Raw genomic sequence first — 18335 nt, 5'->3', positions numbered from 1 at the left:
GATGCAAGTTCTGTCCTTGATGGAGCCTCCATGTTAGTAGAGATCGTTTACCAACGGGATCTCATGCAGCTCCCCAACGCGAGTGGTTGGGGCGCATTGCATGCATCCGATGCGAGAGTGCGTGCATCAATCGGTGGAGACTCGAGTACAAGTAGAGGTTGTGACACAAAGCTCGGTGCATTATGTCTACTTAAAAAGCATGCATACTTGTTTCGTGCCGCCGTGGATGCGCGTTAGTCGATCTTGATGGATGCGTAAATCTTGCGGATGAACCAAAAGCACGCAAAGTACCCGATCGTGCCCGTGAGGAAGAAAAACGTGAGCGAGATCATGCCCATGTACCCAAAGTACACGAACGCCGACACCACTTCCGTGATGTTGAGCTTCGAGAAGAAGTACAGGAACGAGTATAGGTACAGGTAGAGCGCGGCCGACCCGGACGTGAGGAACGAGCGCCACCACCAGTGGTAGTCTTCCGCACACAGTTGAAAATAGCACATCACGATCGTCACTTCCGCGCACGTCGCGACGAGAATCACGAGCACGAGGAAGAGAAACCCAAACACGTAGTAGATCTGGTGCAGCCACAGCGCCGACATGATAAAGAAGAGCTCGATGAAGACTGCCCCAAACGGCAGGATGCCGCCGATGCACACGGCAAATGGAGTCGACAAATACCACACTTGGTCTGGGATTTGGCGCGCGATTTGGTTGGTTTTCACGGGCTGTTCGATCGCTGGCTGCTTGAACCTACACAAAACACTGAGCATGGCGAGACGACGGCGGGACATCGTACCCAAAGTACGACCCGAGGCACACCAACGGCATCGAAATGCCAAACCAGAGCACGAGCAGCGCAAACAACGTGCCGAACGGGACCGCTTGCGACGACGCCTTGGCCCAAAACGCCAAGTTCAAAAAGAAAAACACGACAAAGAGCGCGCCGGGGTACAACACGGCCGTCAGCAACATCGTGCGCTTCCAGTCCTTGCCATGAAACATCTTGTACGTGCGGGAGCTGTGGTACCCTACGGCAAACAGAATTGGCGACCGAGGCATGCACACTCCGCAGCAAAGGACACCCTCTTAACATGCATGCAGCTGCGCCGCCTCGGCAGACAGTTGCCGACGCGACACAGTTGAGTTGGTTAACGTTGGCACAATCCAGATGACAGTCCAGAAATGGCCACGAGCGAAGTGGCATCCTCGCATCGGTGCACGACAGTACCTGCAAACGACCCCATAAAGACAAAGAGGAGGAGAAGGGTCGTGAGGAGCGAGCCGCGGTTGGCGGGGGACAGCAGGCCCAACAACGCGATGACCATGGTGGCCGACGACATGCACACAACCTGAACGCCAGTGCCGACGACAACCGAGAAGAGCATCGGCGAGTACGACGGCGGGCGGAATACGTCGGCATGGACCAACTTCCACCCGCTTTCTTCGGCGGCTTCTTCAGTCGTCTGAACTTCGTTGTATCGCGCAATGTCGCGGTGGAGCGTGCGAAGCATGATCATCGCGATCATCCCGGTGAGGAAGAGCACAATCATGAGCGAGTTGACGATCGAGAACCAGTGGATTTGGTCGTTGGACGCGCGCGACGACAAGATGCGATCCCACCGGTTTTCCCACGAAATGTCCGACTTGACAAACTGGACGTCGTACGTGTACAGCACCGTGTTGGTCTTGGTCGGGTCCAAGTACATGCGGCGCGATTCGCTGGCTTCATCGACTTGGACAAACTTGCCGCACGTCGCCTGGACCGGTTGTCAATGAAGGGCTGGAGGTATGGAAGACTTGCACACTTACCGATTCCAATTCGCTGCCGCTGGTGAGGGTTCCGCTGAACTCGTGCTCGATCGACGTCGGCACGACCTCAAACCCGACCACGCGCCACTTGGGCACACCAGGGTCCGCGTACGGATCGGGATGCGTCAAGACCACGATGCGCACGTGGTTGTACAGGTAGTACTTGCCATTTTCGTCAATGTCGCCAACGGGGAAACCGCGGTGATACGCTGCCGACAAAGGGGCGTTTGGATTGTTATCCTCGGCACCTTCGTTGCCGAATGACGGGTCTTGGTACAGCACAGGGAGGTTGTCTAGCACCCATTGCACGTAGTACTCGTTTTCGATCATTTCGACAAAGAGCGCCGACTTTTCTGGCGTGTACGTCATCGGCTTGCACAGCACTTGGCACCGCACTTCTTTGTTCATGTGCAGCGCATACATGGAGTCCATAATCGCGTCACCCGACATGATTTCGCCCAAGTTTTCTTGCTGTTCCTCGGGGGTCGACGGCGCGCAAAACGGAAGGTAGTAGTACTCGTACGGCACCAACGTTTTCGTGGACGTGATCTTGTTCACGTTTAGAGGAAGCTTCTCACCTTCCTCCCAGCTCTCTGGGGCCACCCCCGGCACATAGAACGCCGCGCGGGCCGTCTGGACCGCCGCGAAGACGAGGACGCTGACTGCCAAAGACAATCGCATGGGAATAATAGGAGCGACGCGTCCAATCCTCGGCGGTTTCCGGATAAATGATCCGGATAATGCTTCCATTCTTGGCAGCGGCAAGGCGCCAGGTGTGCGACAGCAGCATTATGCAGCGGTTGCCTTGGAATCTGCATATCTGTTAAGATCGCTTCGCTGAAAGTAGGAAGGAGGTCCAGGGGAATAGATGCCCATGGATATGTGCTGAATGTGACTCGCTTGAAGTGGACAGCCGAGGCTATGACGTGCGAGATGTCACCATGCGCGCAAGACAACAGAAAGTTGGAGGACCAAGCCAAACTAGAAGCATTCATGGCGCACTTTGAATGGCTCAGTGCATGCTTCCTATGGTAAGAGCGCTGGAACGTGGCAGGGTCCTGCCAACGAGATCGTACCCGTCGAGGTTGCATTCCCTAGCAGTCCCCGACGTGCTCTGATGCTGTGTGGCCACGCATACGCAATATAATGTCTCCATCTATGCTTCCCCTGCAGTTCACACTGAATGAGCATTGGTATATATCTCGACTTTCCCTCGACGACGAGTTGTCCGACTGAAGGGATGCCGCCGCAACCACGTCGTGCACGACTTGCCGCTTGCGATGGGAAGCCAAAGTCACGTCGCTGGTCGTCTCGATTGAGCGAGACCTCTAGCGATGCTGTTCTGCGGGCGACCGTCGACACTCGTGCAAAAACTACTGAAACACTCGGGGAATGCACGTTTTTCATAAATGTGTTGGATGTCCAAGGGCCAGCACAATGGCAGCAACATGCGAAATGGACATGTTGCTGCCGGGCGACACCGTCAACGAAGCAGCACATGCGCTGTCGGCACCAGAGCATGAGATGCGAGCATACGACGTCGAGGCATTGCCGATTGTCTGTCAAGATTGACGAAAGGCCGCCCCGCGCGCGATCATGCACATTGCCACGAAGTGGAATCATGTGTGGCCTGCGCTTGGTCAAGTACTTGACATCTTGCACCCCGAGGCGCTCTCAAATGCAGTCGCTCCCTCCATCGACAGCGCTTGATGACTCGAGTGTCCACAAGTTGTGCACTGCATCAATCCTCCGCCACGGCGCCATGCTACAGCGACACCAAGTCGAAGGAGTGCGCGATATCATGTGCCGCGCCTGCGGCATCCCAATGCTGTGTGGCTCTCCAACCTGTTCGATTCGGAGTGACTGCGCTCGACAAGTTGACGTGTCACGAACGGAAGCGCGTGCGCCATGCAGTCCGTTGTAAACTCGTCGCATGGCCCACATGTCGCCCGCGAACGCCGTTGGACAATCACAAATCCCAATCCTTTCATGATCACTGAATGCTGCGTCGCCCGCGTGTGTGCTGTGAGTGCGAGTCGCACGTTGAAATCCCACCATACGCATCGCCCCCGCGTTTGTGTCCGATGCGGCTTGTCGAAGCGACCACGTCAACCAACGCAATCGCCTCGACTGCGATCAGGACCTTCCGCAACGTCGTCCGCACCACTGCAACCGATGGATGGCGGGACTCGACTAGCGAGCACTAGTACGCGCGCACTCGAGATCCGGCGACGGCTTTATGCCAGCCACCAAGGCATGCCAGCGATGCCCCTCTTCCGGACCAAATCCACCGAGGCGCCGTGGCCCGGGCTCTTGTCGACAATATATAGTCCTCTCTTTCATCTCGTCATGCTGGCATCCACGTCGTTTGCGACCGTTGCCACAACCGTCAGAAAAACGGATGTGCGACGTTTCCACGCGGGGTCAGCAGCCACCCCATGCACGCAATGTCGTTGGGGAGAACGGGGGCTGCATCGTAGCACTTGACGGCATGTCCACCCCTGTGGTTGCAGTCTGTACGCTGTGCACAACAAACGAAGAGCGCGCATCGGCAGGTCCTACAGCGGGTCAGTTCAAGAGTGAACAGCTGAAATCGCCGCGTCGTGGACATTTTGAAGCCGTCGCAGTCGAATGGCCATGCCGAGTGCACTGACTCACGCAGGTGGCATACCATACCAAGAAAACAGAGATGGCATCACGCATGATCACAGTCGTCGCCAGCGAGCAGCATTCGCGACGAAGTTGTCAACCCATCTCTGTTCAGAGCCCCCATCTTCGATATGCGTTGGCGAGCTCGTGGAAGCCAAAGCCCTACCATCCCATACATTCTAGGAACACTGCCAAGTGTGAAGCACATGGCGTATTGGGGCTGAAGACTTCACAGCATCAAATGGTCTTCGCTCAAGCCTTGATACGTTTTCGAGAGGTCGGAAGCGATCGTGTGGGGACTCGTCCGGCCGCCCGGATTCGCTTGGTGGCACCAGCCAAACCTCGAACAATTCTCCATGCAAAGGAAGGAAATATCCTTGGTATAAGAACCTGTTGCCACTAGACTAGAATACTATTCGTCCTTAAAGTCAGGTTTCCCGCAAGGATCCAATTGACCATCATTCACCATTTCCGTCTTTCGATGGCAGTGGGAAGATGACGATGGAATGATCGGTGCATTCTGCAATTCTTCGCTTGGTGAGCGTGATGGAGGCGATGGCAATGCTGCTCCAAGAACCTGTGCGAGAGCCCGACACAGAGACTGCTCTCGCAGCCACTTTGCCTGGGAAAATCGTGGTGGCGGCTGACGTCGTGGACGAGGCGTTGGTCGTCTGCCAAGTGTGCTTTGACGCTGTCCGTTCGAGCGAATCCATCACGCAGATCTGCCAGGACTCGTGCCATGGCGTGATGTGTGCCGAGTGCATGTCGTCGTATTTGCGAGTGTGCGCGGAGTCAGCGCCCAATGCGATCGTGTCGCGGTTCCTCTGCCCGATCTGTGTCCGTCCACTCAACATGCAGCGCTTGATCAGCACCATCAATACATGCGTCAACGAATCGGACATTCGCGCGCATGAAGTCGCGTTCCGTCGCCGCGTCGAAGCATCGTGCGAAATGCTCTGTCCCTCGTGCCACAACACAACCAACCTCCTCACGAACGCCCCCAACGTTGACGCTGCCATCGACAACAAAATGCACCGAACCGAATGGCCTTCCGACTTTCACTTGACCTTTCCCGACGTTCCAGACGAGGTCATTGCGACCTGTGTGCGGTATTGCAACCACGACATGACTGCCGATGCCCTCCTGGCACACCTCGAACAAGCGGTCGGGCGCGACACCTACATTGACTTTGCACAGTCTCTCTGGTGGTACATGTACGACCCCGAGCGCCGCGCCTCGCTGTTCCTGGCCGCCGCGAAGCATGATCCGTTTGAAGTGACTCCGTGCTGTGACGCCGACGTGTGCTTTGTGTGTAAACGAGCGGGAACTCACGCTGGGCAGCCCTGCTCGGCATACTTGCCCGAGATCGACGACATGGCTCAGTGCCCTGGGTGCGATCTCATGCTCGTCAAAGGCGACGGGTGCAATGCCATCACGTGCTTTTGTGGTACGTGTTTTGAGTGGGACGCCCAAGTGATCCACTACCGCCTCAAGGCGCGCACCGTCCACGTGCTCGCGTCGCACCGCCCTGCATTTGAAGCGGTTGCCGCGTTCTTGCGGCGCCGTGTGTGGCAGCGCAAGTACTCGATCTTTGTTGTCGGCCAAATTCCCATGTTCGTCCTGCACCAGCGCATCACAAACCTCGCGCCGGTCCTGTTTTACCCGCCGTGGAGCACATCGTTTCGCACGCATCTCGAGGCTTTCATGGCTCGTCGGCGAGTGATCAAGGAGACAGCGGCCCGGCGGCGCGACATCCAACTCCTCGTGACCACCGACCTTCCTCAGCGGGTGCAAGAGCTGCGTCTCGTCCGCCTGCGATACGCCGTCACGCAACCCGGCTCTGTCTGGCGCACGTCATTCAAGGCGTGTGTGGTTCGAAAACTCTTTTGCCTGCGGTTTGCCAAACAGATGCAGAGTGTGCCGCCGATGGCTGTGGGGCGGTGTGCAGAGCAATCGAGCGGGCTGCCCAGTCGCGCATCCCTGCTCTCGTCGCTGCGTGATCCGTCTGCTCTCGTTCGTTTAAAATCACGGCAGACGCAAGACCCCACTGGCCGACCTCGATCCTTGTCTGTCGGATGTAGTGGTTCGAATGCATAACTTACAACACGTCTCCACCGAGCTGCGATCGACTTTTTGGGGCTTTGAAGCATGGGCGGACGCTGGTCGCATGTACAGACAGCTGACCCCTGCCACCTGATAGTGCCTCCTTCGCACGATGTGCGCCACGCAAGTCTTGCATGAGGCAGAGGGCGTGCGTGCTACAAAGGAATTGTCCAGCATATTTGAACCCCCCTCGAATGCCATTCAGCGCATGATCCGTGCCACGCAGGACAAGCTAGTGCAAACCACCCCACAGTGTGCCAAGTTCAAGACGGCCCCGTGACCATCTGCCTCACATCCCCATGGAATCATGCACGTGCGGCCAGAAAGAAACGAGCCCATGTGGACAATGGCCGAGCGGCACGTGCTGCAGCGCTTGCTTTCCCGACGACGGCCAGCGGTTTCGTTGACGTCGTCGTCTCGACGTTACAAATTTCCGGCCGTTTCCCATTTATTATTTGGTGGCACAACATGATCCAGCAGCATGGAGGCGGCGGCGGCGGCAGCGCCAACTGGTCGACGGACGAGTGGATGTTTCGCATCAGCATCATCCTTGTCCTGGTCCTTTTGGCCGCGGTCTTCTCGGGCCTGACGCTCGGGCTCATGTCGCTGGACAAGACTGGACTCGACATCGTGATCGCGACGGGCGAAGACCCGAAAGCCACCGTGGAAGAACGGATCAATGCCAAGCATGCCAGGAAGATTCGGCCGATTCGGCAAGACGGTCACCTTCTCCTTACGACGCTCCTCTTTGGCAATGTCGCGGTCAACTCGATCATGGCCATCCTCATGGCCGACATGACGTCAGGTGCGTTGGCGAGAAGTGGTTTGGTGCGGGGACTGGCGAACGATCGAGTTGCTTGTAGGGACGGTCGGGTTCATCGTGAGCACGGTCGTGCTGGTGATCTTTGGTGAGCTCGTGCCCCAAGCGCTCTGCTCCAAGCATCCTCTCGGTAAGTCGATGGTTTGGGCCCGCACCACTCTCGCTTCAACCGGCACTTGGTAGCAATCGGGGCTGCCGCGCTTCCAGTGATTCGACTCCTCCTTGCAAGCATGTACATCGTGGCCAAACCGATTGCGCTCGTGCTTGACTGGGCCGTGGGGAAGGACATGGGGACGCTCTTTTCCAAAGGCGAGGTATGCGACCGTTTGCTTCGACAAGCATGGAGGGCGCGGACTCACCCGCGGCGGCGGCCCTTTATTTGCTGTAGTTGGAAAAGATGCTCGACATCCATGTCGCCCAGAAAAAACTCGACTCGGACGAGCTCGCGATCATGAAGGGCGCAATGTACTACAAACAGACCGCTGTATCGTCGATCATGACGCCGATCGCGGACGCCTTCACGCTCCCGGGGTCGACCGTGCTCGACCAACCAACTATTGAACGGATCTACGCAGCGGGGTTTACGCGCGTGCCAGTGTGGGGCCGCGACCTCAACGACATCCTCGGGGTCGTGTTTGCCAAGGACTTGATCTTTGTCCACCCGCAGGTGACGACTGCCGAACGCACCCGTCGTCACGCGTTGTGTGGACGAGTAGGACAACGGCACGCTGTTGGACTTTATGCATCTCTTTGGGCGCAGCGTCCATCGCGTGTGGCCCGACTCGTCGCTGGGCGACGTCCTGCACGCATTCAAGCTCGGTCGGACGCATTTGGCGATTGTCCATGACGTAAACAATTGGTCGGACGTACGTGTTGACGAGGACAGCAGGCGCGTTGTCCTGACATGGCGGCGGCAGGTCGATCCGTTTTACGAAACGCAGGGCGTCGTGACGTTGGAAGACATTGTCGAGGAGATTCTGCAGACGGACATCCTGGACGAACGCGATGTCGTCGAGGGGGGTACAGAGTGTGCTGCCACGATGTCGGCCCCACACGTGTCTGTAGAGATGGCCGCACGAAACAAGCGACTGCATCACCCGAGCTTTGACACGGGCGTCCGCCACATCCTCGACAACAACACGACATGCAAGTCGATGGACGAGCCAGAGGTACAATGACATGGACTGGTCCGACTGGCACGGGCTGCGGTAGGCCATGTCGTTAGCCAAGCACTTGGTCGCAACGCACCCGGTGTTTCAAGTGTCGACGTCAGCAGGCGTGCCATTGACGGCGGCCACCGTGGCCGCGTTGCTCATGCGAAGCGCGATCGTGGAATTCGACGCGGACCAAGAGTACCCCCCGCTGTACGAGATGCACACTGTCGCGCCGCCCCACTGCATGGTTATCGTCCAAGGGTCGGTGACAGTCACGACCAGTGAAGGCAAAACCTGTATGTGCGCGACATGGTTGTAAGCGTTGTTGTAAGCGTTGTGTTGTAGCGACGGCCGGGCTCTGGACGGTGCTGAGCGCGCACAGCTTGCTCGGTGCGGAAGGCGACGTCCGCAGCGACATGACGGCAACAGTGGCTCGCGCCAGCTACACGCGGTGCTTGCGAATATCTCGACTCGAGTTTCAGCGCATGCTGCGCCCTGTTCAACTGACAAACAACACGTCCGAGCTCACGTTGAAGCGCCATCAGAGCAGCCATGCGATCAACACGGTCGGCCGCGTCCGTCGGTCGCGCAAAAACCCGCCGACCGGCCACGTCGCCGACATCGTCCAGTACGTGTAGAAGTCGAGTTGTGTGGGGACAACAGTGCATTGCAACGAGTTCATCCAACTACCTTGCCACCTTCGCGGACGCTCCAATGTACATGTGGCCATGCGCTGCCGATATCACGGCGGATGCCATGCGCATGGTCACATTGCTCAGTTGTCCTTGTGTCGAGCCGAACGGAAGCGGCTGCAGCAACGAGGACGCTGCAGAGTGGATGGAGCTGTCGATACCAAACCAGCGGTGGCAACCAACTGTCCCGCACGATGCACTGCATCGCACTCGCCAAATACGTTCAACCGAGATACCAGCGATCCCTGCTCCCTTGACATGCCGCGACAATGCTCAAGGGATGGATGCGTCTGGCGTCGTTTGTGTTATGTACAATGTTGTCGACGTCCCTCTTCGCTACATGGACTCTCTCGTGGACAAGTGATACGGCACTTGGGTCGCATCCATGTCGCTTTGAAAGTTGGCTGTCGGTGTCGCGACGTCGAGCACAACGTCCGCGGCGCCGAGGTCCTTCTTGCTGTTCTGGAGGTCCAGGCGGCGCTCGGCCAGCATGGTCGGTTTCTCAACAATGTGCATGGGGAAGAGCGTCGATTGGAACTCGAGGCGGGGAATGCGCAAGCAACGCACGTGAACATCGGGGGGAATCTCGACCGTCACGTCGCTTTCGTACGACCCGTCCGCGGCCAAGAGGCTGTCGGCCCCGAAAACACTCCACAGCCCGCCTTTCGTTGGAGAAGCTAGTGCATGTCACTGTCGTGGGCATCATCGCAGAGCAAACCACAAACGCACACAACGTACCTGCTCCAGACGACACCATCACGTAGCCGGCCAACACAACCATACAAAAGTTGGCCACTTTCCCTTCCGTGTACAACTCGGCGTGCGCCACGTCGTCAGCGCGTGCATCGTATTCCACAATGTGACTTTTGGCCAAAATCGCAGCGACTTGGGACTCGTCCAGCGGCGTGCCTACACCGGTCGGTGGGTTGGCACGGGCAGCATGTCTACGCTACCTTGATAGTTGGACGTCATAAACACAGGCTCGTGGGCAACCAAGTGCTTGGCCAGCGCCTCTGCCTGGTCGCCGCGTGAGAATGCAATTCAAAAAACAAGCAGATCGAGACCTCGGGCGTGGCGAGAAGCTTGGTCTTCTCGCTGCCTTCCAGTACATGCGACACCCCCGCGTCATAACTTCGGTTGCTCAGGCGATTCTTTCGATGTGTTTCCGCATCTAGTCGGCACAGTCGCAGTTTATGGTGATGAATCAACATGCGACGGCACAACCATACCGATCGCGTCGCTTTCATCGTAGATTTCAGCTTGCAAGATCTCTTCGACAATGTCCTCCAGCGTCACGACCCCCTTGGTTTGATAAAACGGATCCCCCTGACGATTTTGCCTCAGTACGATGGATTTGCCATGCCGTTCGAGTCGCGTGATGCAGCCCGCCTAGCTCACGCAAGGGGCAGCGTGCGTCGACGTACCGGGCCAGCGTTGTTGACGTCATGCACAAGGGCCAAGTGTGTTCGACCCATCTTGAATGCTTGCAGAACTTCTCCGAGCGTCGAGTCGGGCCATACGCGGTGCACGCCTCGGCCAAACACGTGCACAAAGTGGAGCAATGTCGTCTCTTCCGCGGGGTCGGCAAAGATGAGATCCTTGACGAAGATGATCCCGACGATGTCATGGATGTTTTTGCCCCAAACAGGAATGCGGCTAAACCCTTGATGGTAAATGTCTCGAATCGTGGCCTGCGTGAGCTTGGTCGACCCCGGCAGCGTGTACACGTTTTCAATGGGGGTCATGACGCTCGCGACGGTTTTCTTCTTGTAGTGCATCGCGCCCTTCATGATGTCCGTCTCGTCCGCGTCCAGCATGTTGTGTTTGACGTAGATTTCGAGCATCTTGCCCAGCTATCATGCATGCGTTGAGTCCATAGTATGGAGCGGCCTGCACCGACAACAGGACGAGACCTCACGCTTGTTGAAGATCGTGCCGATTTCGTGGCCGAGCATCCAGTCCAGGGTGAGCGCGATCGGCTTGGTGATGATGTACATGAGGTAGATGAAGAACCAAACGATCGGTAGCGACTTGGCGCCGATGTCTACAGCGCATGTCGCCGTGTGGATGCCGCTTAAAATTGACAGAGGCAATGCGGAACGTACACAGAGCATGGCGCGAGCACAGCGCTTGCGGAATCAACTCGCCAAACACGACCAGCAAGAACGTCGTAAGGAGAAACCCCAGTGTTCCTGTCGTGACGCGATGAGGGACCTTGCAGGACGGACGATGACGAAACATGCATACCTGACGTCATGTCAGCCATGATGATCGCAAGCACCGAGTTCACGGCCACGTTCCCAAACAAGAGCGTCGCGAGCAGCAAATGGCCATCACGACGCACCCTTTGAATCTTCCTTGCATTCTGCGCGTTGGCTTTCTCTTGTTCCGTCGCATGTGCTTCCTCGCCCGCTTCAATTACGATCTGGAGCCCGTTCTTGTCGAGCGCCATGAGACCCAGCGTCAGACCGGAGAAAATGGCCGCAAGACTTAGGAGCAGGACAATTGCGCACATTCGTAAAACCCATTCTTCCGTCGACCATTCGGCCGAGGAGTGGTCGCTGCTGCCGCCGCCGCCGCCGCCATTCAAGCGCCGAAGATCCATCCTGGAAAATTAGTAATCTCGGTGAGGGTAACTGTTCGCAACTGGAGAATAAAAAATATAGTCACATCGACTTTCATACCAAACGTATTAAATATCTCTTGTAAGTTGTATGATTCCTTGTCGGAATTGAAATATTTTTGGACTCAATATTGCAACAAGAATTTTAAATTATGTCGGAGCGAATTTCAACACGTGGGGCAGACACAACAACGCGCGGTGATCGAGCTTGCGTGGCCATGGAGCGCAGCGCGGGCCAAGACAGGCTTCCATACCGTCAGGATAATCCACGGCATTAAGATCAACTATCTGGACGCCGAAGACGGCCAACAGCATCTGAACGCGCATCAAATGATTGCGTTGCAGTTGCTGTCATCGCTGGCCACCGACAATGAAGCCCGTCAGCTCGCGTTCGAGGCCATCCATCGCGGTTTTTGTGTCCACAACGGTCGCAAGAAGCTGTGGTGATGACAGGTTTGTTAGGTACACCTCAATGCTCCACTCGTGGCGTGGTCGAGGTACGAAACGGGATTGCATGGTGGGCATAGCGATTCAACCTTCCATAAGCGAGTCCAGCCTCGCATTTTGCAAGCACCAGGAGAAGCGATCGCCTGAAGAAGGGCCAACAGTGCGATGATGGACCAGAAAATTAGCATTTTGGTGTCTTTCCTACATACCCGACCTGTCTTGTCCGTCGAGCAGACTTTGCTTCGCTTCGAACGGATCGTCGTGCATGGCGCCGTACGGTGACGACGTGGGCATCGGGTGGATTTGCAAGGACGGCAACCGAAATCGTTTGGACTGCGGCGTTGGCTCGCGGAATCGCACGTTGCTGTTCATGTTTCGCACGCCAAGGTTGATGGGGTAGAGCATGTGCTGAAATTCAACTCGTGGGATGTGTAAACACAGAATCTTGGGGTGTTGGGCGCTCACGGTGGCGGTGTAGTCTGGAAGGTAGGCGTTCTCGGGCGATACCAAACACTCGGGGGCGAGCACGGACCACAGCCCAATCTCTTTGAACAGTCCGTGATGTGTCGATACCTTCACCGTGCCTTCCATGATGACCACGCAGTGGTTGACCACGTGGGCTTTGGACAAGATGTCAGGTCCATGGATGGTGCACTTGCCGTACTCGACAAGGGGGCATTTCACCAACATCGCTTGCACGTCCGCCGTCGTCAACGGTCCGCCTGACAGCGCACAGAGATGTTCAAGGGAAACCTCACCATGCGCTTGCGACCGTGCGCGCTTACCACGATTGGGCTTTTCCAGTTGAAAGACAGGCTGATGCTTGATCAAATGGGACGCCAGGTCCTCGGCCTGCAAGACAACCGATGAGTGCCTTTCACTTGGTCATCGCTGCAACCCGTCAAAGGCCATGCACTCCATCTCATCCCATGCCGAACCAAAGCAAGAACGCATGCCCCGCGGAGGTCGTGGGCGTACCTCGTCCGGAGTCAAAAACATGTCTCGATCAACATCGACGTCAACGCCGAGGAGCCGCATCTTGCCAAAGTCGACTTGGCGGCATTCCTTGCGATGCCGTCGCATGTCTGTTGGCGCTGGCATGACATGTCGAGCACACTGCGGCTGTCGTACGTACCAATGTTGGGCTCGTTGCGAAACGTGTCTTGCAATATTTCTTCTACAACGTCCTCGAGGGTCACAATGCCTACGGCTTCCAGGTACGGGTCGCCGATGCCGCGATTGTTGACTTCGTGGACGAGAGCGAGGCGGGATCGCCCCATCTTGAACGCTTTGAGGAGGTCGCCCAGATTTGTATCGGGCCACACGCGATGTACGCCACGTCCGAAAATTTGGATGAACTCGTCGATGGGAATGGCATCCTAGAATTGCCCTCGATGAAATCTGCCAAGCAACCGACAAAGTCGACCTCGGGATCGATAAAGACGAGATCTTTGGTGAAGAGCAACCCGATGATGTCGTTGCGAGTCTTGCGCCAGACGGGAATGCGGCTGAACCCGCTTTGGTAGATCTCCCGCATCGTGTCGGCGTTCAACTTGGCGGTCGACACAAGCATAAACACTTTGTCGATCGGCGTCATGACCGCCGACACTTGCTGGCTCTTGTAGTGTAGAGCCCCGTACATGATCCAGCTTTCTTCATCGTCGATCATTTCTTGTTTGACGTGGATGTCGAGCATCTTCCACAGCTCCTTCTTCGTAAAGATCGTGCCAACGTCTTGGCCGAGGAGACGGTCCAGCACCATGCTCACAGGCTTGGCAAAGGCGTAAAACATGGTAATGATGACTTTGACGACGGGAATCGACTTGGCTCCAATCGCTACAACGAGTCTCGTCATCAGACCGAGTATGGATCACCCTTACCAAGAGCATGACGGGAGCATGCAGCTTGTGGAAAGATCTCTCCAAATAGCACAATCACAATTGTGGATACAATGAACCCCAAGAAGCCTAAGGTGGACAAAGGCGCGCTGTCGACACAAGACAGATGATATGTGATGTCGACTTACCGCTCGTGATATCTGCCATGAGGATCGATAAGAGCGAGTTCACAGCTACGTTGCCGAGAAGCAGGGTTGTAAGCAAGAGATTGCCGTCTCTTCGAATGGGCGCAATGCGCTTGGCGGCGTCCGCTTGGGCTTTCTCTTTCTCCGTCGCATGTTCATCTTCACCAGCGCCAATGACCACCTCCAACCCGACTTTGTCCAGCGACATGAGTCCCAGCGTTAGGCCAGAGAAGAGTGCAGAAAGAGCCACCAGCGCGACAATGCACATGATGCGAGCTACCCACAGCGCAGTGGAATCCCCTCCATCGCCTTCTTCGTCCATGCGGTGTCTTTTCAACTTGAAGACAACGCAAACAGCATCCCTGTCGTCCGGATAAAGCGGCCATTGAAACCACCAGCAGTCATAATTGAATTCAATCTTCCAGCGAGTATTTTAATAATACGTCCTGAACAAGCTGTTCTTTGCCAAGATCGAACAGACGTTTCGATAATAAATGCAAATAAAATCATTCCTCTCAATATCTTTATCCGGATTTTGGTGTCCAATTCGAAACGGTATTCTTGGACAGTTCACAACTGCCTCCCAGAAGAGCAACGCGAGGGAATCGCGGAAGGCGTGTGGACGTCGGCGTATCAGGGACTGCCACCGCCGTCGTTGGGTCTGTTCGTGATATTGTGCATGCTGCAGATCTAGAAATGAGTCATGAAACGTGCATTTCCCAAGCACGCCGACACACCTGATTCAGAAGCTCAAACACGCGGTCCACGTCCGACACAAGCGTCAGCTGTACCTCAGCACACCCTTCTTGCAGTGTGTGGTGAATGGATATCACTGAGATGCCGAGGACGTGTGGCTTGGTCACCCTGGATCGCAACCTTTAACGCTCTCGACAACGTCTCCAATGGCGAACATTGCGACATACCTCGTGATCGAGCTGAACGCGATGTCCTTGAACGACGATATCATGAACATTCCCATTTTAAACACCAGGCGACTACACCATTCACCCGATCAGGCAAGGTTTGGCACAAGTAGGAGGCGTACTCGTAGGTGACGTAAAATTTTGCCGGAATTTTGCCCAGGATGCACGAGCCCTCGTACAGCACTGCGCCTTCCCACGACGGGTCGCCCGCAGACCTACACACATGAGCTGGTGCATCACTCATGTGCTATCTGGCTTACCCGAGCGTGGCTTGAAGCATCTTTTTGGCTTCCGCACTACAAACTCCCATGAGCAATGGCATGCTTGCACCGCATCAACAACAGACGGAACTGCACGAGATGGCATGTCGTACTTGTCAAGGATGGACTGAAGGGCGAGGCGGCGCAGGCGCGTGGTGTACTCGACACGGCGTGCGATCTGCGCCCGCTTGTCACGAATCTTCAGGTCGACAAATGAGCTGATACGACTTCGGTGGGTCTGCCACAATGCGTGGACGAGCTTGGTCACCCGTTCACCACGGGATAATCCTCGTGCCTCATCGCCTGAAGGAGCGATGGTTTCGAATCCTGCTGCATCGGTGGCAGGAGACTTGGAGGGATTCAGAGCGGGTCGCGCAGGTTGTGGCTTGTCAATGTGAAATTTAGCATAGAGGGGCTCAAGGACGCTCAGGAGCTGGGCAGTCGCGACTTCATTGGCATGCGCGTATTCTTCTAAGGGTAAAGACAATTGCCGTAACGTCGCCTTCATTTCCCTGTGAATGTGGCCATTTTGCATGAGGAAATGCCACGGGATTTGAAGGACTTCCGCACGTACGCGTCGAACGCGGCTGCCACGTCCCTCACGTAGTCATCGTCCAACGCCACTGCAAGTTCATCTAGAGGAAATTGTGTTGAAGGAATTGGAAGCACGAGGCAGTAACGAGATGGAGAGTTCGACTACCCATTCCATCGCAGAACGACGGTGACAACAGGATGGCCAACGCGTATCCGATTTCCTCGATGGCGGACTGCAAATGGGCAAATATTGTGTCGGCGGTTGCGTGAAGGGCCACATTGACGCTTGGAGAGGATGGAAGGAACTGCGCTGGGACGACACTTCCGCCAACAGCACAGACATAGACGCGAAGAATGCGCAGCTTGGATGCAGACACGCCGACGCGAGCAAACACGACATTGTGGGTGGGAAGGTGAAACAAGGATGGAGCACCGGAGGCATCGACCTTTCGACGATACACACCGGTGGGTCGAGATGCGTCATCGGAATCGAAATCTGGTTGAAATCCATGGCTCAGCAGCACGGTCGACAGCAAGTCGTGGAACGAAGACAATGAGATGTCAGGACGCAATCTCGCTTCGTATATGATCCATTGTCTCGACTGCACGGGGCACGACGTCAACCACGACTCTGCTTCGCGTAAAGATTCATGCTCTGACTCTGACAGCGACACGGAAGCATCTACCGGTGTGAGCTTGTGAAAATCTGGGTGTTTGGTTGCTTCAGCGATGGCTCCTTCTTGGAGCAGCGCAACAGTTTCGTGGACCAAGGCTGACAACGCCGCAGGTGATGCACTTTCTTCATCTGCTCGTGTCTGAGGTGTATCGAGGCTCGTATGCTCATGGCTTCGCGGTGTTTCGCTGCAGTCAACAACAAGCGGCTCCGTCGAGTTCATCGTGCTGCGCAACACTATCGCGAAAGGGTCGAACACCCCGAGAATATATCTTCCAGCCCCAAGAAGTTTCAAAGAATATATAAGAAAAAATCGAAAATAAAGCAGTTTGATACGAAATATTGACTCAAAAGTGATACTTTTCACTGTGGCCTGCACAAGTTGCCGAACCAACCAATATGACATGTGAATGTATTCGCCTTTGGACGCACGAGATGCTCACGTCATGCATTTAACTCTATCCACATGCAAGTCTCTATCGCATTGCGGAGCTCAGCCGCTGAGCAATGCTCACACTTGCCGACAGCCGTGGCTTGGTCACGATGGCATGTTGGGCATCATGCCTTGGACCCGTCAGGAAAGACGACGACGGCTGCGTCTACTCCAGCGCGGTCATACGCTTCCACTGTCTCCGAGGGGGCAGACTTTTGTGTCGCAGCTGGCTTCAAGAATCGAAACGACATGGCGACCAACGCACCCACGAACACGGCGTACACGACGTTGATCGCAATGTACAAGGCGGTCTCGGTCGTCGACCCGTCGTCCAGAAACACAAACGAAAACGCGGCTGTGTAGTACAAATACCGCAAAAGGATGGCCGGCCCAATGACACTGTCCATGCACATGTCTTCCAGCTGAGTGGGGACGGTGTGGTGGGTCGCGTGCTTGTGGTGCTTTCGCACGTACAGCCACGTGCCGGTGATGGCGCTGCATGACACAATGTTGGCGATGTCGAGCAGGATGAATGGGATGTAAATCGACAACTGGCTTCCTTCTCCGTACAGCGCCAAGTAGATGACGAGGATAATGACCAAGACGACCGAGTACCCGACCGCAGCCCGCACCATGAGCCAGCAAATGCACTCGCGGGACAATCGTTCCTTCATTTCGCGACGCACGGATCCAATATACGCAATGTATTTGGTCACTTCGTCAACAATTGCCATGACCAGCGTCCCCACTAGGAAGAAAAACCAGTGCCGCTTGGTAATGCTGTACGACAGGTAATACATGAGCACGTCCAAGAAGAACGCCGCAACGCCGCCGACAGTCGCCATGACGAAAAACGGCGCCCATGGTAGCGACTCCAACGCCATCGCACGCCCGTGAACAAAGTCAGTTGTGGAATACATCGCGTGTTCATCACCTAAAGATAGGTTGCGAAACGGATGTCCCTGTCATGAGGCACAAGTTCAAGTCGAATGCATTTCCACAAACTCGTACGACTCATGTCCATATTCACGCCGGTGGCGGGCACGTCATCACGCACAAGGGTCTCTGACTTTGGTGGCCGCGACTGCCGCCTGCGTGCGCTACCCATCGGGGAGGTGTTTGTTTCGTTTCTGTACAGTCCTGTAACATCCGACGTATGTACTGTACTATATTCGTACGTACACACTTTTCA

General features: G+C 55.9%; 7 protein-coding genes across 11 annotated transcripts; 3 read left to right on the top strand and 4 right to left on the bottom strand.

Annotated features, from left to right (window-relative positions):
- Positions 1 to 11: 11 nt before the first annotated feature.
- On the bottom strand, positions 12 to 2490 carry H310_06518 (hypothetical protein; the record flags this gene model as incomplete). The annotated part of the gene is made up of 4 exons (XM_008871626.1): positions 12 to 750; positions 797 to 1028; positions 1229 to 1757; positions 1810 to 2490. 4 exons carry the CDS (start codon positions 2488 to 2490, stop codon positions 234 to 236), a joined length of 1959 nt encoding a protein of 652 aa, XP_008869848.1. The 3' UTR covers positions 12 to 233.
- A 2443-nt stretch (positions 2491 to 4933) lies between these two features.
- H310_06517 (hypothetical protein) lies at positions 4934 to 6587 on the top strand. The gene has a single exon (XM_008871625.1). The coding sequence runs from the start codon at positions 5005 to 5007 to the stop codon at positions 6553 to 6555; it is 1551 nt and encodes a 516-aa protein (XP_008869847.1). The 5' UTR covers positions 4934 to 5004; the 3' UTR covers positions 6556 to 6587.
- A 403-nt stretch (positions 6588 to 6990) lies between these two features.
- Positions 6991 to 9173, top strand: H310_06516 (hypothetical protein; the record flags this gene model as incomplete). The annotated part of the gene is made up of 9 exons (XM_008871624.1): positions 6991 to 7366; positions 7425 to 7511; positions 7565 to 7695; positions 7770 to 8048; positions 8098 to 8247; positions 8299 to 8401; positions 8447 to 8550; positions 8594 to 8831; positions 8881 to 9173. Exons 1-9 carry the CDS (start codon positions 7030 to 7032, stop codon positions 9171 to 9173), a joined length of 1722 nt encoding a protein of 573 aa, XP_008869846.1. The 5' UTR covers positions 6991 to 7029.
- Positions 9174 to 9445: 272 nt separating this feature from the next.
- On the bottom strand, positions 9446 to 11855 carry H310_06515 (hypothetical protein). Its single transcript, XM_008871623.1, has 9 exons — positions 11475 to 11855; positions 11333 to 11419; positions 11141 to 11271; positions 10652 to 11080; positions 10457 to 10553; positions 10292 to 10398; positions 10181 to 10244; positions 9966 to 10136; positions 9446 to 9904 (listed from the first exon to the last, which is right to left on the bottom strand). Exons 1-9 carry the CDS (start codon positions 11830 to 11832, stop codon positions 9564 to 9566), a joined length of 1785 nt encoding a protein of 594 aa, XP_008869845.1. The 5' UTR covers positions 11833 to 11855; the 3' UTR covers positions 9446 to 9563.
- A 173-nt stretch (positions 11856 to 12028) lies between these two features.
- Positions 12029 to 14657, bottom strand: H310_06514 (hypothetical protein). Its single transcript, XM_008871622.1, has 7 exons — positions 14324 to 14657; positions 14178 to 14264; positions 13724 to 14133; positions 13433 to 13676; positions 13276 to 13382; positions 13083 to 13149; positions 12029 to 13019 (listed from the first exon to the last, which is right to left on the bottom strand). The coding sequence occupies exons 1-7, from the start codon at positions 14640 to 14642 to the stop codon at positions 12499 to 12501; spliced, it is 1755 nt and encodes a 584-aa protein (XP_008869844.1). The 5' UTR covers positions 14643 to 14657; the 3' UTR covers positions 12029 to 12498.
- Positions 14658 to 14815: 158 nt separating this feature from the next.
- Positions 14816 to 16989, bottom strand: H310_06513 (hypothetical protein). Of its 5 annotated transcripts, XM_008871617.1 has the most exons (8): positions 16204 to 16989; positions 16078 to 16138; positions 15617 to 16015; positions 15504 to 15539; positions 15366 to 15458; positions 15244 to 15315; positions 15058 to 15184; positions 14816 to 15010 (listed from the first exon to the last, which is right to left on the bottom strand). In XM_008871617.1, exons 1-8 carry the CDS (start codon positions 16931 to 16933, stop codon positions 14954 to 14956), a joined length of 1575 nt encoding a protein of 524 aa, XP_008869839.1. In that variant the 5' UTR covers positions 16934 to 16989; the 3' UTR covers positions 14816 to 14953. The 5 variants fall into 5 exon arrangements, with proteins under 5 accessions (XP_008869839.1, XP_008869842.1, XP_008869840.1 ...); XM_008871620.1 differs by having other exon boundaries at positions 15058 to 15315; XM_008871618.1 differs by having other exon boundaries at positions 14816 to 15184.
- A 48-nt stretch (positions 16990 to 17037) lies between these two features.
- Positions 17038 to 18027, top strand: H310_06512 (hypothetical protein). Its single transcript, XM_008871616.1, has one exon. It carries the CDS (start codon positions 17218 to 17220, stop codon positions 17644 to 17646), a length of 429 nt encoding a protein of 142 aa, XP_008869838.1. The 5' UTR covers positions 17038 to 17217; the 3' UTR covers positions 17647 to 18027.
- Positions 18028 to 18335: the final 308 nt, after the last annotated feature.

This window comes from Aphanomyces invadans, assembly GCF_000520115.1.
Source record: "Aphanomyces invadans strain NJM9701 unplaced genomic scaffold supercont1.11, whole genome shotgun sequence".
Lineage (NCBI taxonomy): Eukaryota > Oomycota > Saprolegniomycetes > Saprolegniales > Verrucalvaceae > Aphanomyces > Aphanomyces invadans.
This window is presented reverse-complemented; position numbering and strand designations above follow the sequence as displayed.

What these genes read in the sequence shown, in the direction of transcription:
- H310_06517 (XM_008871625.1), top strand. Translation starts at nt 5,005, where the DNA reads ATGGAGGCGATGGCAATGCTGCTCCAAGAACCTGTGCGAGAGCCCGAC.
- H310_06515 (XM_008871623.1), bottom strand. Translation starts at nt 11,832, where the DNA reads ATGGATCTTCGGCGCTTGAATGGCGGCGGCGGCGGCGGCAGCAGCGAC. An exon ending in CGATCTTCAACAAGCGTGAG is followed by an intron (nt 11,081 to 11,140) that starts GTCTCGTCCTGT and finishes CATGCATGATAG; the next exon opens with CTGGGCAAGATGCTCGAAAT. An exon ending in CGATGAAAGCGACGCGATCG is followed by an intron (nt 10,399 to 10,456) that starts GTATGGTTGTGC and finishes TGTGCCGACTAG; the next exon opens with ATGCGGAAACACATCGAAAG.
- H310_06514 (XM_008871622.1), bottom strand. Translation starts at nt 14,642, where the DNA reads ATGGACGAAGAAGGCGATGGAGGGGATTCCACTGCGCTGTGGGTAGCT. An exon ending in TGTTTTTGACTCCGGACGAG is followed by an intron (nt 13,150 to 13,275) that starts GTACGCCCACGA and finishes GTTGTCTTGCAG; the next exon opens with GCCGAGGACCTGGCGTCCCA. An exon ending in ACTGGAAAAGCCCAATCGTG is followed by an intron (nt 13,020 to 13,082) that starts GTAAGCGCGCAC and finishes GTGCGCTGTCAG; the next exon opens with GCGGACCGTTGACGACGGCG.
- H310_06513 (XM_008871617.1), bottom strand. Translation starts at nt 16,933, where the DNA reads ATGAACTCGACGGAGCCGCTTGTTGTTGACTGCAGCGAAACACCGCGA. An exon ending in GTCGTTCTGCGATGGAATGG is followed by an intron (nt 16,139 to 16,203) that starts GTAGTCGAACTC and finishes AATTTCCTCTAG; the next exon opens with ATGAACTTGCAGTGGCGTTG. An exon ending in ATGCTTCAAGCCACGCTCGG is followed by an intron (nt 15,459 to 15,503) that starts GTAAGCCAGATA and finishes TCATGTGTGTAG; the next exon opens with GTCTGCGGGCGACCCGTCGT.
- H310_06512 (XM_008871616.1), top strand. Translation starts at nt 17,218, where the DNA reads ATGCTCACACTTGCCGACAGCCGTGGCTTGGTCACGATGGCATGTTGG.